Here is a 16,975-nt window from a genome sequence, read left to right on the forward strand (position 1 = left end):
CTGTTCAGAAAATAGTCTATGCTTTTGTTCCTTCTACCAAAATGCATGGCCATACACTTCCTGACACTGTATACCATCTGCCTCTTCCTTGTCCATTCTCCTAATCCGTCCAAGTCCTTCTACCTCCCAGCTTCCTCAACACTACCTGCCCCTCCACCTTTCTTTGTACCATATACAAACCTAGCCACAAAGCCATCAATTCCATCATCCGAATCATTGATATACAGTGTATAAAGAAGTGGTCCCAACACAGACTTCTGTGGATCATGACTAGTCATTGGCAGCCAATCAGAAAAGGCTTGCTTTATTCCCACTCTGTGCCTCCTGTTAATCAGCCAATACTCTATCCATACTATTTTCTCTTAAGTAATGCCAAGGTCTCTTATCTAGTTAAGCAGCCACATGTACAACACCTTGTCAAAGGCATTCTTAAAATCCAGATATACAGAATCCACTGATTCACCTTTGTTTATCCTGCTCATTATTCTTCAAAGAATTCCAACAGATTTGTCAGGCAAGATTTTCCCTGAAGGAAACCATGCTGACTTCAATTTATTTTATCATGTGCCCCAAAGCCATATCCTTAACAATTGACTCCAATATCTTTCCAGCCACTGAGGTTAGGCTAACTGGCCTATAATTTCATTTCTTTTGCCTTTCTCCCTCCTTGGAGTGATGTTTGCAATTTTCCAGACCTCCAGAACCATGCCAGAACCTATTGATTCTTAAAAGATCATTTATAATGCCTCCACAATTTCATCAGCAACCCCTTTCTGAACCCTGGGGTATAGTTGACTCATCTAACTTCAGAGCTTTCTGTTTTCCAAGTAACAGTCATTGTGCTCACTTTTGCGCCTGACACTCTCAGAAGTCTTGGCACACTGCTAGTGTCTTCCAGAGTGAAAATTGGTGTAAAGTACTTTTTCAGTTAGTTTGCCATTTTCCTGTCCTCCATTATGACCTCTCCAGCTTCCCTTGTGTTCAGGTCATACCTTCCTGAAAAGAGATCCCAATAATCTAGAAATCTGAAACCTTTCCCTTGCTAGGAATTCATTTGACAAATCGTCCTATTCTTACCCTCACTAATGCGTGCCACAGGCAGCAATCCAGAGATAACCACCCTAGAGGTCTCGTTTTCAACTTTCTACCTAACTCCCTGAATTCTCTCCTCAGGACCACCTCATTTTTTCGATCTATGCCATTGATGCTGATATGTACCAAGTCGTCTTGCTGCTCACCCTCCCCCTTTAGAATGCTGTGAACCCAATCCAGGGCATCCCTGACCCTGGCATCTGAGAGGCAATATATCATCTGGGTGTCTGTATCACATCCACAAAACGTATTGTCTACTCCTCTAACTTAAGGCCATAAGACTATAGGATATAGGAGCAGAGGCAGGCCATTTGGCCCATTAAGTCTGCTGTGCCATTTCATCATGGCTAATCCATTTCCCTTTCAATCCCAATACCCTGTCTTCTCCCTGTAACCCCTCATGCCCTGACTAATCAAGAACCTATCAAATTCTGCTGTAAGTATTCTCAGTGACTTGGCCTCCACAACTGTCAGTGGCAATGTATTCCATGGAGTAACCACTCCCTAGCTAAAGAAATTCCTCCTCTTCTCTGTTCAAAATGGACCTCCCTCTATTCTGAGGCTGTACCCTCTGGTCCTAGACTCCCCACATAGGAAACATCACCTCCACTCTATCAAACCCTTTCAATATTAGATTGGTTTCAATGCTCCACCCCTCATTCCAGGGAGTACAGGTGCAGATCCATCAGTTGTTCCTCATATGTTAACCCTTTCATTCCCAGAATCATTTTCATGAACCTCCTCTGAACACTCTCCAATCTCAGCACATCCTTTCTGCGATGAGGGGCAGAAACCTGCTCACAATACTTCAAGCCAGTCTTTACCAGTGCCTTATGAAGCCCCAACATTATATTCTTGCTTTTATATTCTGTGTGTTCACAATTTGAAATGAATGCTAACATTACATTGGGCTTCCTCACAACCAACTGCAAATTAACCTTTAGCAAATCCTGCACAAAGACTCCCAAGTCCCTTTGCGTCTCAGATTTTTGAATTTTCTCTTGATTTAGAAAATGGTTTACACTTCTACTACTTCTACCAAAGGGAATGACCATACAATTCCCAACACTTCATCTGCCACTTCTTGGCCCATCCTCCTCATCTGTCCAAGTCCTTCTATAGCATCCTTGTTTATTCAACACTACCTGTCCCGACACCTATCTTCGTATCGTCCACAAAATTGGCTACAAGGCCATCTATTCTGTCATCCAAATATTTGACGTATAATGCAAAAAACAAGTGGTCCCAACACAGACAGTTGTGACTGTCAGCCAATGGGATAGGCTCTCTTTATTTCCACTCTTTGCCCCCTACCAATCATTCAATGCTTTATTGGTCTTGTACCATGGGCTCATGTGTAGCACATTGTCAAAGGTCTTATGGAAGTCCAAGCCAGAGATTGCCTCCCTCAAGTAGATTGTCCCCCTCAACAGGTCCAAAATGGTATACTTGGTATTGAGGGGAATGACCTCTGGGGTTTCCTGCACTGGCTGCCCAATTCCCTTCCTTCTGTTGGCAGACACCCACTTACGTTAGGGGCAGCTATATTCCTGTAGCTCCTACCTAGCATTTCTCCCATATCAACCAAACGTTGTCGAGCAGCAGCTCCAGTTCTTCAACACGTTCTCTGGGGAGGTGTCCTGATGCTCTTGGTGCAGGTGTGGTTATCTGAGAGGCTGTTGGGCTCCCAGAATTCTCACATCTTCCACAAAATTCCCCCTCCCCGGGTGTCATTCACCACCCCCTCCAAGGTGTCGTTCACAACCCCCTCCCTGTTCACCCCCTCGTGGTGTCATTCACCCCCCCTCCCCAGGGTCGTTCTTCCAACACCCCCGGGATAGTTCGCCCTCCCCCCCACCCGGAATCGTTCACCCCCCCCCCCCCAACCCCACTGGAGTCAGTCATCCCCCCCCCCCCCCCCCCACCGGTGTCGCTCTCCTCCCCCCCCCCCCCCATCCCCCAGAGTCAGTCGTTCTCCCTGCCACCCCCATCCCTGGAGACGTTCACCTGCACCCCCCCCCCCCCCCACCCCTTGGGGTCAGTCGCTCTTCCCCCCCACTTGAGTCACTTTCACTGCTGTTACCGTGCCCTAACATTCAAGGAATGGAGAATAAAGAAGAATAAGCTTACCAGGTACTTGCCTGCCCAAGCCTGTTCAGCCAAAACCGAAGGTCTCCCCGCTCTAAGGGTGCTCTGCTCCAACAGTTGTTCCTGCCTTATTTTTATTTGACGTTGCTAATGAATCCCAAACTGCAGTTGGCCCCGTTCAAGCTCTGAAGCTCTGACTTGTAAAGCTCTCTCCTCTACTCCTTTATTTTTCACCCGAGCTCCGACTGCCGCGGTTGAAGCTGGAGCACCCAGCGTAAAGCCGCAGACTGTCACGGAGAACGTTCAGACTCCACACAGATGATGCTGGAGGTCGCAGCCTTTTCTCAGCCACTGGGCCACTCCATCGTTCTCATTTATGTCATCTGAAGTGAGCTACTTCTGCACGTGAGATTTAAAAAGTATTTACCTTTGGTAATCTACTTGCAGATTTCCTTGACAAATGTGTACAATGTGGTTTGTTTCTCTGCGATGTTTTTGCTGGGAAAATGTTCCAGAGTTTGTTTACTTGTCATCTTGAGAGTCATTGGAGTGCTTAGTATTTACTGTGAATGCCCATCAGAGCATGAATCTCGGCATATGGTGGCATATATGTTAATAAATTTACTTTGAACTGTGTACGCAGTGGATGGATGGAAAGATGCAAAATTCAGACTCTGTATGTGTCCACGTGTGGTAATGTGGCATCCATGGGACCAGGAAGAAGGCAGTGTCTGGCCTTCCATTCTCTTGTGGAAATGTTTTCCTCTACGTTGGTACATTGCATACTATTGCACAATGTCTGTCTTGGTATGACAGGGGAATGGAATCAATGGTAAAATAAATCATTGCTGCAGTCTCTGTCCAGAGAGGTCTAGCTAACAGCACTGCTGTGAATAGAATCTGGTGAGAACACATCAGGAAATGGCCCAGGCCTGGACGTGGACAGTCTGTCTGTAAAAACTGGGGCAAGTGATGTGGCCACTTGGACCAGGGATTTCGGGCTCAGGGCAGCATCCTGGCGCCATGGTGAATGTGGCTCTTGTCTGGAAATAGATTTTGCAGCCAAGCCTGGGAAGTTGCAGTGATAAGGAAGTTAGTGAATAGAATATTGGTTTTGTCATGCAAAATTCTGAGTTTTTTGCATTTGCTTACTGCAAATTCTGCATTTGTTCGTGTGAGCTTTTATACTTCAGGCTGTTGAGAAATGCTCTGGCTGCTTGAAATGGAGTTTGTGACCTTACAAAGTCTAGCCTGCACTTTCACTGGCTAGAGTAATGGCTGATTGGCTCTTCAGAGTTACCACAGTTTTGTATGTCACAGAGCCAATGTTTCCCTTCATCAAAGAGAACTTGTTGAATAGACTAACGCATTAGGCTTATGTTTTGATCAAGAGCTTGATGGTTGATGAAAACACTTATTAAATTTCACAAGTGGATGTTCCTAATCAAACTGAGTCCACATCTCACCAACCATTTACATAGCCAGTACTTCTTAAGACAAGGGTGCTGAAGTGATTATCTGATCATTTATGGCCCATTGCTTTCACTGGACAAAGATTCTGATTGTTTTCTCAGCTGATTTTCCCCGTTTGGTTAATGTGAAAACTTTGGAGCCCCGGTTTACTGGCCTGAAATATTCGGAAAACTAGCCAGTGCCTGTGGCTGGGTTACAGGAGCAGGGCTTTTGTTCATTTGGCTGCTACTGATAAACTACCAAGATCAGATATCATGTATGAAATTGTACTTATTAAAGCACTAAATCACCTTCAGCTTTTTGAATCACAAACACTAAAAGAGACAATTTGTTGTCCTTGTTGGTTGCAAAAAGTCTCCTGGCTGGATCCTGCTGATCACCACTGGCTCCATAGACCTGTGATCAGGAACTACTTAACAGTGGGGAGGATCTCTGCCTCTCTTATCCTCTTAGGCAGTAAGTTCCATGCCCCACGCTCTCTGGGCAAAGGGGTGGGGGTAGTCTCCCATTACGCAGCACTCCCCACCTCTATTCCAGTGTGCCCCATTACACATCAGGGCCCACCTCACTTCCAGTGTGCTGCATTACAAACCACTCCCCACCTCTACTCCAGTGTGTCCTATTACACACCACTCCCCACATAACCTCCGGCGTGTCCCATTACACACCACTCCCCACATAACCTCCGGCGTGTCCCATTACACACCACTCCCCACATAACCTCCGGCGTGTCCCATTACACACCACTCCCCACATAACCTCCGGCGTGTCCCATTACACACCACTCCCCACATAACCTCCGGCGTGTCCCATTACACACCACTCCCCACATAACCTCCGGCGTGTCCCATTACACACCACTCCCCACATAACCTCCGGCGTGTCCCATTACACACCACTCCCCACATAACCTCCGGCGTGTCCCATTACACACCACTCCCCACATAACCTCCGGCGTGTCCCATTACACACCACTCCCCACATAACCTCCGGCGTGTCCCATTACACACCACTCCCCACATAACCTCCGGCGTGTCCCATTACACACCACTCCCCACATAACCTCCGGCGTGTCCCATTACACACCACTCCCCACATAACCTCCGGCGTGTCCCATTACACACCACTCCCCACATAACCTCCGGCGTGTCCCATTACACACCACTCCCCACATAACCTCCGGCGTGTCCCATTACACACCACTCCCCACATAACCTCCGGCGTGTCCCATTACACACCACTCCCCACATAACCTCCGGCGTGTCCCATTACACACCACTCCCCACATAACCTCCGGCGTGTCCCATTACACACCACTCCCCACATAACCTCCGGCGTGTCCCATTACACACCACTCCCCACATAACCTCCGGCGTGTCCCATTACACACCACTCCCCACATAACCTCCGGCGTGTCCCATTACACACCACTCCCCACATAACCTCCGGCGTGTCCCATTACACACCACTCCCCACATAACCTCCGGCGTGTCCCATTACACACCACTCCCCACATAACCTCCGGCGTGTCCCATTACACACCACTCCCCACATAACCTCCGGCGTGTCCCATTACACACCACTCCCCACCTAACCTCCGGCGTGTCCCATTACACACCACTCCCCACCTAACCTCCGGCGTGTCCCATTACACACCACTCCCCACCTAACCTCCGGCGTGTCCCATTACACACCACTCCCCACCTAACCTCCGGCGTGTCCCATTACACACCACTCCCCACCTCTACTCCGGCGTGTCCCATTACACACCACTCCCCACCTCTACTCCGGCGTGTCCCATTACACACCACTCCCCACCTCTACTCCGGCGTGTCCCATTACACACCACTCCCCACATAACCTCCGGCGTGTCCCATTACACACCACTCCCCACCTCTACTCCGGCGTGTCCCATTACACACCACTCCCCACCTCTACTCCGGCGTGTCCCATTACACACCACTCCCCACCTCTACTCCGGCGTGTCCCATTACACACCACTCCCCACCTCTACTCCGGCGTGTCCCATTACACACCACTCCCCACCTCTACTCCGGCGTGTCCCATTACACACCACTCCCCACATAACCTCCGGCGTGTCCCATTACACACCACTCCCCACATAACCTCCGGCGTGTCCCATTACACACCACTCCCCACATAACCTCCGGCGTGTCCCATTACACACCACTCCCCACATAACCTCCGGCGTGTCCCATTACACACCACTCCCCACATAACCTCCGGCGTGTCCCATTACACACCACTCCCCACATAACCTCCGGCGTGTCCCATTACACACCACTCCCCACATAACCTCCGTCGTGTCCCATTACACACCACTCCCCACATAATCTCCGTCGTGTCCCATTACACACCCCACCTCTACTCCAGCGTGTCCCATTACACACCACTCCCCACATAACCTCCGGCGTGTCCCATTACACACCACTCCCCACATAACCTCCGGCGTGTCCCATTACACACCACTCCCCACATAACCTCCGGCGTGTCCCATTACACACCACTCCCCACATAACCTCCGGCGTGTCCCATTACACACCACTCCCCATGTTTTATCCCTGGGTCTCTTCTGATACCGAGGTTATGATCCTCCTCCAGCTGCTCTGAGATTTGGGTTTATGGACTCAATTTGGTTCAGAATGCTGTTGTTTGCTTTTATTGTTTGCACGATTAGTGTTTTTCCCTCCTCCTCTCTCTGCGCATTGGATGTTCATATTTTTTTGAATTGGGTTCTTTTGGATTTCCAGCTTGAGGCTGCCTGTGAGCAGACGAACCTCCAGGTGGTAGAATTTATACATATTTTTGAATCTAAATCTTTTCCCTTTCACCTTAAGCCAATGCTGTCTCGTTATAAATCCTCTACCCTGAGGAAAAGACTGTGGCGATTCACTTTATTCCCATTTATACAAGGACAGCCTCGATTAGGGCACCCCTCAGTCCCAGAATATTTCTAGCCTTTCCAGCCCTTCAGTCCCATCCATGTGCTCATGAATCTTTTTGCCCCCTCTCCAATTTAATGACACCCTTCCTATAGCAGGGTGATGGGAACTGCAGACGAAATAGCACGTGTGGCCTTACCAGTGCCTTGTACAGCTACGACGTGTATCCAAGCTCTGGTACTCAGTATTCAGTGTTTTGTTTGATGAATGTACTGTGATGGTGGAATGATTAAATTCATGGATGACTGAGAGATCAGAATTGGAAGAGTTGAAAATTGCAGAAGGTTTAAGATGGGGGACCATATCTATGGAAGGACAGGCATATGAAACAGGTGTTAATGTTCAGGTCATGTCATTTTGTGGTTTTCATTTGATATGCTTGCATTCAGGAATCTGAGACGCAAGCATAATGGCAAACTGCATCTTCCGCTCTTGATATTTTTTGTGAACACTTAAGCATTAAGGTTTGATGAAGGATCAAATTGCTGTAAATGGAAAATTCCCTTTAGTAACAGGGCGTGGCTGCAATCAAAGTATGAGGAACTAGACCATGGGGGCTGCTCTTACTGGCTCTCACTCAAATAAGTTTATCTGGTCCTTTATGTGCCTGGTAAAGGAGAACTTTATCAGCACCATTCAATGATCTGAGGTGTGGCATTTAACTAGAAAGCACATTGAATTCTACACTGATCCATTCATTTATTCTACACTGTTGTGGGTCACTGCATTGTTCATTGTGCTGAAGGCACTGAGTAAAGCATGAACAGGCCACTGCCCAGGAACAAGCAGGTTGTGATGCTACAGACAGTCAATTTTAACCACAGGTCAGAAAATGCTCAAAAATCACCCAATATGGTAACCATAGCTCTGCAACCTTGCAATGAATGGCATCCAAAGTACTTGAGACTAATACAGAAAGAAAAGTTACTGAAAGTGTGGGGGGGGGGGGGGGGGAGTGGTTCTACCATTTGCAGGAGTAAACTGAGCATGCATCAGACTTTTGAATTTAATAATCTTACGGGAGTTCATTCCTATCTAAGAGTATCCTAAGTTTGGCTTTCATAAACGAGGGGAAGACTGTAGCTATGGTAAGACGCACTGGTAAATTAATTGGCCACGGCAAATTACCCCATGGGGTAGGCTAATGGTAAAAGGAGTTGATGGACACCTGGGAGAGAATCATTTGCAGGGAGGAATGGAGCAGATGAGCACAGTTGTCTGAAGGATTTCAGCAAAGAGGAGATGAAGGGGCAGCACTGATGATACAAATGGCTGGGTGGCAGTAATTCTACATGCACATCACTCACATCCGGAAGAAACCAGAAGCAGAAGCAGCTGATCATCTGGTGAGGTGCTTAGAGGACTATTTGAGTTCTCAGGTTCAATTCCGTGCTGTGTCAACTAGGACAACAATACTTTCTTGACGGACTGCCCCTAACTCTCACTTGTGAGCTGCCTCATCAATCCACAGCAGTGCTGGGATTAAATGAGCCAAAAAACAGACTTGAAGTTCCATAGTGCCTTTTAATACGTTCCTGTGTCCTTTAAAACATATGTCAAACTCAAGGCCCGCGGGCCAAATCCGGCCCGCAGTGGAATTATCTTTGGCCCGCGAGATAATATCTAATTACTATTAAAGCTGGCCCCAGTAATCGAAGCACCTATGGCGTATGATATGGCTAATGCTGAGTTTATTCAGGTACCAGGTTTTCAGGGTTTTTAGTGTTTATTCGGCAGTCTTGCTCGGCAGTCTTCTTCATAAGAAACGGAATTTGTAAAGTGACACACTTTGTAGTTATAGCAGAGACTGAGACGCATGAGAGCAGACTGAAAAAACGGAGGCAACGAAAGCTGCGTTTGCACGCGTCCGACTGATCCGGCCCGCATGAAGCTGCATTTTGCTCAATCCGGCCCATGACCTAAAATGAGTTTGACACCCCTGCTTTAAAACCAATGGTACACTTTGGTTCCATGGCCACAGTGGTAATGTAGAAGATATAACCAATGCAACCATGTGTTAACCCTCCATGTAGAGGGCATTTAAAGGCTGACTGCACAAAGTACCGGACAGGTATTCCATTCAGAAGTAAGGACAAGGATGGCAAGGTAGAGGAAGCTTGGAAGTCAAGAGGGTGATGAACTTAAGGACGAAAAAGGATAAAGCTTGGGAAGCTAGAATCAAACAGAGCCCTAGAGGAGTTTAAAGAAATCTGAAACAAATTCAAGAAGGGAATTGGGAAAATTCGGAGGGGCCATGAAAAATCTCTGGCAAGTAGGATTAAAGGGAATCCTAAGGCATTCTATACATGCATCAAGAGCAGAGGATAATTAGGAAGAGGGAAGGGCCACTGAAGGATAAATGGGGGATGTGGGTGAGGTCATTAATGAGTACTAAGATCAGTATTTACCAAGGAGAAGGATGTGGAGGATAAGGGAGGTCAGTGCTGAGTGTAGTAATATGCTAGGGCATTTCCAGGTAATGGAGGAAGTAGTTTTGGGTTTTTTAAAGAATGTTAAGGTGGAATTAGGAAAGTCAGGAGGGGCAATGAAAAACAGGCTTAAGGAGAATCTCAATGCAATCCATGTATATGTCAAGAGCAAGAGGATAACTCGGGGGAGAGTAGGACCACTCAAGGATAAAGGTGGCAACATGTTTCTTGGATTTGGAGGATGTGGGCAAGGTCCTTAATGAGTGCTGAGATCATTATTTACCAAGGAGAAGGATGTGGAGGATAAGGAGATCAGTGCTGGATGTAGTAATACGCTAGAGCATTTTGAGGTAAAGGAAGAGGTAGTGTTGAGTGTCTTAAAGAGCATTATGGTGGATAAATCCCCAGGCTATTGAGAGGCAAGAGATGAGGTTTTTAGGGCCTTGACCAATTTCTTTGTGTTGCGTACCTAATGTTGTTCCATTATTCCATTAAAAAGTAGCCAGCAATAATCCTGAAAACTATAAACTAGTCAGTCTCAGAACAGTAGGGAATTCTGTGGTCAGTAGGGAAGTCACTGGAGAGAATTCTTAGAGATAGGATTCATGAACATTTCGAAAACCATAGCCTTATTAGGGAGAGTCAGCATAGCTATTTATGGGGCAACTTGTGTCTTACCAACTTGATACAGTTTTTTGATGAGGTGATGAAGGTAGAGCTGTGGATGTTGTCTACATGGATTTTAGTAAGGTGTTTGACAAGGTTCCTCATTCAGAAGATGAAGGTGCATGGGATCCATGTTGACTTTGCCTTTTGTGTTCAGAACTGGCTTGCTCACAGGAGACAGATGATTGTAGTCAAATGGACTTATTCTAGTTGGAGGTCTGTGATTAGTGGTGTCCTGCAGGGATCTGTACTGGAACCTCTGCTATTTGTGATGTATATAAATGACCTGGATGAAAATGTAGATAGGTGGATTAGTAAGTCTGCAGTTGATGTGAAGATTGGTGGTGTTCTGGATGCCATAGCAGACTGCAAAAAAAAAACACAACAGAATATAGATCAATTGCAGATATGGGCGGAGAACTGGTGGATGAAATTTAACCCGGCCAAATGTGAAATGGTACACCTTGGTAGGTCAAATGTAAAGAGACAGTACGTTGTAAGGGGCAAGATCCTTAACAGTGTTGATACGTCGAGGGATCTTGGGGTCCAACTTCATAGTTTCCTGGAAGTGGCTATGTGGTTTGATAAGGTGGTTAAGAAAGCATATGATATGCTTACCTTTATTATTGAAGACATTGAGTTCAAAGTCAGGAAGTTGTAGCTTTATAAAACTCTAGTTAGGCAGCATCTGGAGTACTGCTTATAGGAAGAATATTGAGGGTTTGGAGAGAGTGCAGAAGAGGTTTACCAGGATGCTGCCTAGGTTAGCGGGCATGTGCTATAACAAGAGGTTGAACAAATCTGGATTGTTTTCTCTGGAGTGGCAAGGGCTGAGGGGAGATTATGAGAGGCAGGTAGATAGAGCAGACAGACAGTGCATTTAGGGTGAGAAGGGGTACATTTTCACACTGCCTTCCAGAGCAGGCAGGTGCGTTAGGGACTTTAGATGGGCTCATGAATGTGAGGAAAATGGAAGGATATGGACATTGTGAAGGCAGAAGAGATTAGTTCAGTTGGCCAGGCCATTAGGCTTCTGAACACAAAGTACACTGCAGATGCTGTGGTCAAATCAACACGTACAAACAAGCTGGATGAACTCAGCAGGTTGGGCAGCATCCGTTGAAATGAGCGGTCAACGGATGCTGCCCGATCTGCTGAGTTCATCAGCTTGTTTGTATGTGTTCATTAGGCTTCTGAATTCCCTGCTGCATTGTATACAAAGTGTCACTGTTTAATCTGGTTCTGTACCTTACAATATTTAATATTCATGCATTTCAGTTTGTTATTTATGTGTGATTTATCTGTAGATTTCAGCCTTAACTTCATAAGTAATCGTGTGTTATATGTACTATTGTGCTTTACACTCTGGTTCAGAGAAATGAGACAACATTTCTATATACTGTACATTGTATGGTTTTATATAGTTAAGTGACAATTAACTTGAAGGTTTGATTATTAATTTAGTTGCTTTGGCACATCTTTGCAGGCCAAAAAGCCTGTTCCTGTGCTATACCGTACCGTTATATGCTACATGTTCTCCATTCATTGCGTAAAGGCAAGGTACTGAAAATATGAACTGAGACAGAATGCTGGACATACCCAGCTGCTGAGGGTTAGGGTTAATTGTCGAGATCCACTTCACAGGACAGCTCTGGGAACTTATATAACAGTACTATTAACATAATACATAGAATTCTGACCATAAGAAAATGAGCTTGTGTAACAGTACTATTAACATAATAAACAGGATGGTTGACCATACGTTAATTTCCTGCTCTCATGAGAGTATGAAGGAAGAAAACTGTATCTGTACTTGCCGTTTCCAGCGTTGGCATTTCACTTCCATTCCTTCAGATTTCTGTAAAGGTGAATCTTTTAATACATTCATTGCCTCGCACATTGACAAGGCGGAGGAAGATGCCTGTGTTTCCCCTACAGCATCTCTGTACAGGTTCCTTTGGAAAGCAGCTATAAATGAGATGGCTTGCTTTCAGCCAGTCAGTTACAGCTCAGCAGTGGTGTGTGTCTCTGACGCAAGCAGAATGAAGCAGACTGATTCAAGCTGATAGGATGTTTCTCAAACTCCCATCAGTATCCCTCAATTAAAGGCATTCACTGCTCTGTCTGTGGCTGGAGTTCCTGACAGACAAATGCAATTCTTCTAACCCCTCCCTTCCTGTCTAAAATTGTTGCTTGAGCATCTCTTTCTCGGTCTCTCCCCTTTTTTTACATGGTACCATTTGGCTATGTGCCGATCACTTGGCATCTTGCTGCCTCCCAGCGCAGCTCTGGCAGACTGGCCCAGTTAAGCCTCTCTTCTACTCAACATGCAAAATAGCTGGACCTTTCTTGAAGGGCATTAAGCATGCAGAGGTTTGTGAAAGAAGACTATTACGAGCTTGACTGGTACTATGAAGAGTGTGCTGATGGTAATTATGCTTTCGTGTTTGTTCCGGTTCCATTAAAAGCTGCAGTGGGTGTAGGAGAAGGGAGTTGCACAGCTGCATTCCGTGCAGCGAGAAGCTTTGCTGCTGGGTTCATCGGTGATGCTGAATGTCAGCAGGCAAAGCAGTTTTAACGGGGCGTGATGGTGCTGAGAATGAGTGGCATTTGTCTACATTATAATGTAAATTTGTCTACATTGTGTGTGAAAATACAGTTGCTGACATTGGGAGCTTAATTTCAAAGTCTTGCATAATGTAAGTTCGGTTCTTGAGAACAGAGCAAGATGCAGAATAAAAGAAGGCAAAATAATATAAATTAGGCAAAGTGTTTTGTACACCATTTCACAGTTTAAAAAACTCTCATCTTAATTTAATTGAATAAAACTGCAAAACAAGTGATACAAATACCAAAAGGGAGTCAAAACCTAGGACTATATCAGCACTAATTAAAGATATCTTTATTTCATTGTGGCATGGAAAGTATTGTAAATTATTTGCTTTCTGTGTACCGTAAATTACCACGTGCATAATGTGTGGAAAATCTTTTTATCGAAGTGCCTATTAAATAATTACTTCAATTAACCAGCAAAATGCCTCCAATAAAATAAAATTGATGAGGTTTTGTTTTTGCAATTTGGTTGTAATTTAGACTTCATGTCTGTTTAACACATTGGTATTGTAACTGAGGGAAAATGACAGAATGGTAGAACCTCAGGATGTTAATCACAGACCCGTTCCCAACATTCTGTCTGGTTCTGATGCAACACTATCTCATGTGATGTTGTTCAGGAGTAAGGACACAAATGTCTTTATAAACTGTTTTATGGGATGCATTACTGCTGAATCATTTAATTACTGGCTGTAAGGGTATTAATTGGGTAATAATTATGTTCAACACAATGTTGTTTTGCCTTAATAACGGAAAATTGATTTTAAAGCATTACTGACATTACTTGTGTTTTTGCACTATTATGCTTAAATATTTGAACAAATTGTGATCTTCAAACTTGCATCCTGACATGGATATTGCTGATATATATGGATCTTACATATGTTATACTACCTGTTTAATACACTTCATTTTATGAAGAGGTGACAGAAAAGACCAATTTTCCTGGGTAAGTATGGAGCGTAGAACCATCCAATACTGTTTTCTAAAATCTTCAAAGTAACTCCATTTTATCAGTTGATTATATTTTATATTTCAGTTCTAAATGGAGTTGTTGGAAATTAGAAGTTGTAAAGTTCACTCCTACTGTTCTCCACTGATCAGACGAACCCTTAACAAAGTGAATTGAAGGCTCTGGTGAGGAAGAGATTTGTTGATCAGATGTATTATATTCCTGCTCCAATATTAAGATCTGAGGTTTTCAGATTGCATTGCACTGAAGCCTTGGAGTCACACAGAATGAAACAGGCCCTTGCTCCATCGAGTCCGTATCAACCCGATGTCAATCCGACATTAATCCTATTGTATTCTCTGCACATAGCCATCAGCTCCCCAGAGCTTCTGAAACATAGAAAACCTACAGCACAATACAGGCCCTTCGGCCCACAAGGTTGTGCTGAACATGTCCCTACTTCAGAAATTACTAGGCTTACCAAGAGCCCTCTATTTTACTAAGTTCCATGTACTTATCCAGAAGTCTCTTAGAAGACCCCATCGTATTCGCCTCCATCACCGTTGCCGGCAGCCCATTCTATGCACTCCCCACTCTCTGAGTAAAAAAACTTACCCTGACATCTCCTCTGTACCTGCTCCCCAGCACTTTGTGGCAACCATTTCAGCCCTGGGAAAAAGCCTCTGACTATCCCACATGATCAATGCCTCTCATCATCTTGTACACCTCTATCAGGTCACCTCTCAATCTCCGTCGCTTCAAGGAGAAAAGGCCGAGTTCACTCAACCTATTCTCATAAGGCATGCTCCCCAATCCAGGCAACATTCTTGTAAATCTCCTCTGCACCTTTTCTATGGTTTCTACATCCTTCCTGTAGTGAGGCGACTAGAATTGAGCACAGTACTTCAATTGGGGTCTGACCAGGGTCCTATATAGCTGCAACATTTCCTCTCAGCTCCTAAATTCAATTCCATGATTGATGAAGGCCAATACACCGTACGCCTTCTTAACCACAGAGTCAACCTGACAGCTGCTGTGAGCGTCCTATGGACTCAGACCCCAAGATCCCTCTGATCCTCCACACTGCCAAGAGTCTTACCATTAATACCATATTCTGCCATCAGATTTGACCTACCAAAATGAACCACTTCACACTTATCTGGGTTGAACTCCATCTGCCACTTCTCAGCCCAGTTTTGCATCCTATCAATGTCTTGCTGTAACCTCTGACAGCCCTCCACACTATCTACAACACCTCCAACCTTTGTGTCATCAGCAAACTTACAAATCCATCCCTCCACTTCCTCATCCAGGTCATTTATAAAAATCTTGAAGAGTAAGGGTCCCAGATCAGATCCCTGAGTCACTCCACTGCTGACTGACCTCCATGCAGAATATGTCCAGTCTACAACCACTCTTTGCTTTCTGTGGGCAAGCCAGTTCGGGATCCACAAAGTAATGTCCCCTTGGATCCCATGCCTCCTTACTTTCTCAATAAGCCTTGCATGGGGTACTTTATCAAATGCCTTGCTGAAATCCATATACACTACATCTACTGCTCTACCTTCATCAATGTGTTTAGTCACATCCTCAAAAAATTCAATCAGGTTCGTAAGGCATGACTTGCCTTTGACAAAGCCATGGTGACTACTCCTAATCATATTATACCTCTCCAAATGTTCATAAATCCTGCCTCTCAGGATCTTCTCCATCAACTTAAAAACCACTGAGGTAAGACTCACTGTCGATAATTTCCTGGGCTATCTCTACTCCCTTTCTTGAACAAAGGAACAACACTTGCAACCCTCCAATCTTCTGGAACCTCTCCTGTCCCATTGATGATGCAAAGATCATCGCCAGAGGCTCAGCAATCTCCTCCCTCGCCTCCCACAGTAGCGTAGGGTACATTTTGTCCGCTCCCGGCAACTTCTCCAACTTGATGCTTTCCAAAAGCTCCAGCACATCCTCTTTCTTAATATCTACATGCTCAAGCTTTTCAGTCTGCTGAAATCATTGCTACAATCACTAAGATCCTTTTCCATAGTGAATACTGAAGTAAAGTATTCATTAAGTACCTCTGCTATTTCCTCCGGTTCCATACACACTTTCCCACTGTCACACTTGATAGGTGCTATTCTTTCATATTTTATCCTCTTGCTCTTCACATACTTGTAGAATGCCTTGGGGTTTTCCTTAATTCTGCCCGCCAAGGCCTTCTCATGGCCCCTTCTGGCTCTCCTAATTTCCTTCTTAAGCTCCTTCCTAGTAGCCTTATAATCTAATAGATCTCTAACATTGCCCAGCTCTCTGAACCTTTTGTAAGCTTTTCTTTTCTTCTTGACTAGATTTATTACAGCCTTTGTACACCACAGTTCCTGTACCCTACCATAACTCCCGTCTCATTGGAACGTACCTATACAGAACCCTACACAAATATCCCCTGAATGTTTGCCACATTTCTTCCGTACTTTCCCCTGAGAACATTTTTTTCCAATTTAAGCTTCCAATCTCCTGCCTGATAGCCTCATAATTCCCCTTACTCCAATTAAATGCTTTTCTAACTTGTCTGTTCCTATCTCTTTCCAATGCTATTGTAAAGGAGATAGAATTATGATCACTATCTCCAAAATGCTCTCCCACTGAGAGATCTGACACCTGACCAGGTTCATTTCCCAATACCAAATCAAGTACAGCCTCTC

The 16,975-nt window shown here is 45.1% G+C and overlaps 1 protein-coding gene across 2 annotated transcripts in view; it reads left to right on the forward strand.

Moving 5' to 3' along the window:
* Nucleotides 1–16,975, forward strand: part of trak1a (trafficking protein, kinesin binding 1a) — a 178,002-nt gene that overhangs the window by 54,392 nt on the left and 106,635 nt on the right. The window contains exon 1 of one of the 2 annotated variants that reach the window (XM_073072970.1): nucleotides 12,982–13,140. The exons of the other annotated variant lie outside the window; for it this stretch is intronic. Within the exon in view, the coding sequence (XP_072929071.1) occupies nucleotides 13,077–13,140 (64 nt within the window). The 5' untranslated portion in view covers nucleotides 12,982–13,076. Of the gene's footprint in view, nucleotides 1–12,981; nucleotides 13,141–16,975 lie in introns of those variants that run through there. 2 annotated transcript variants of the gene reach the window in all.

Source organism: Hemitrygon akajei, chromosome 20, assembly GCF_048418815.1.
Source record: "Hemitrygon akajei chromosome 20, sHemAka1.3, whole genome shotgun sequence".
Lineage (NCBI taxonomy): Eukaryota > Metazoa > Chordata > Chondrichthyes > Myliobatiformes > Dasyatidae > Hemitrygon > Hemitrygon akajei.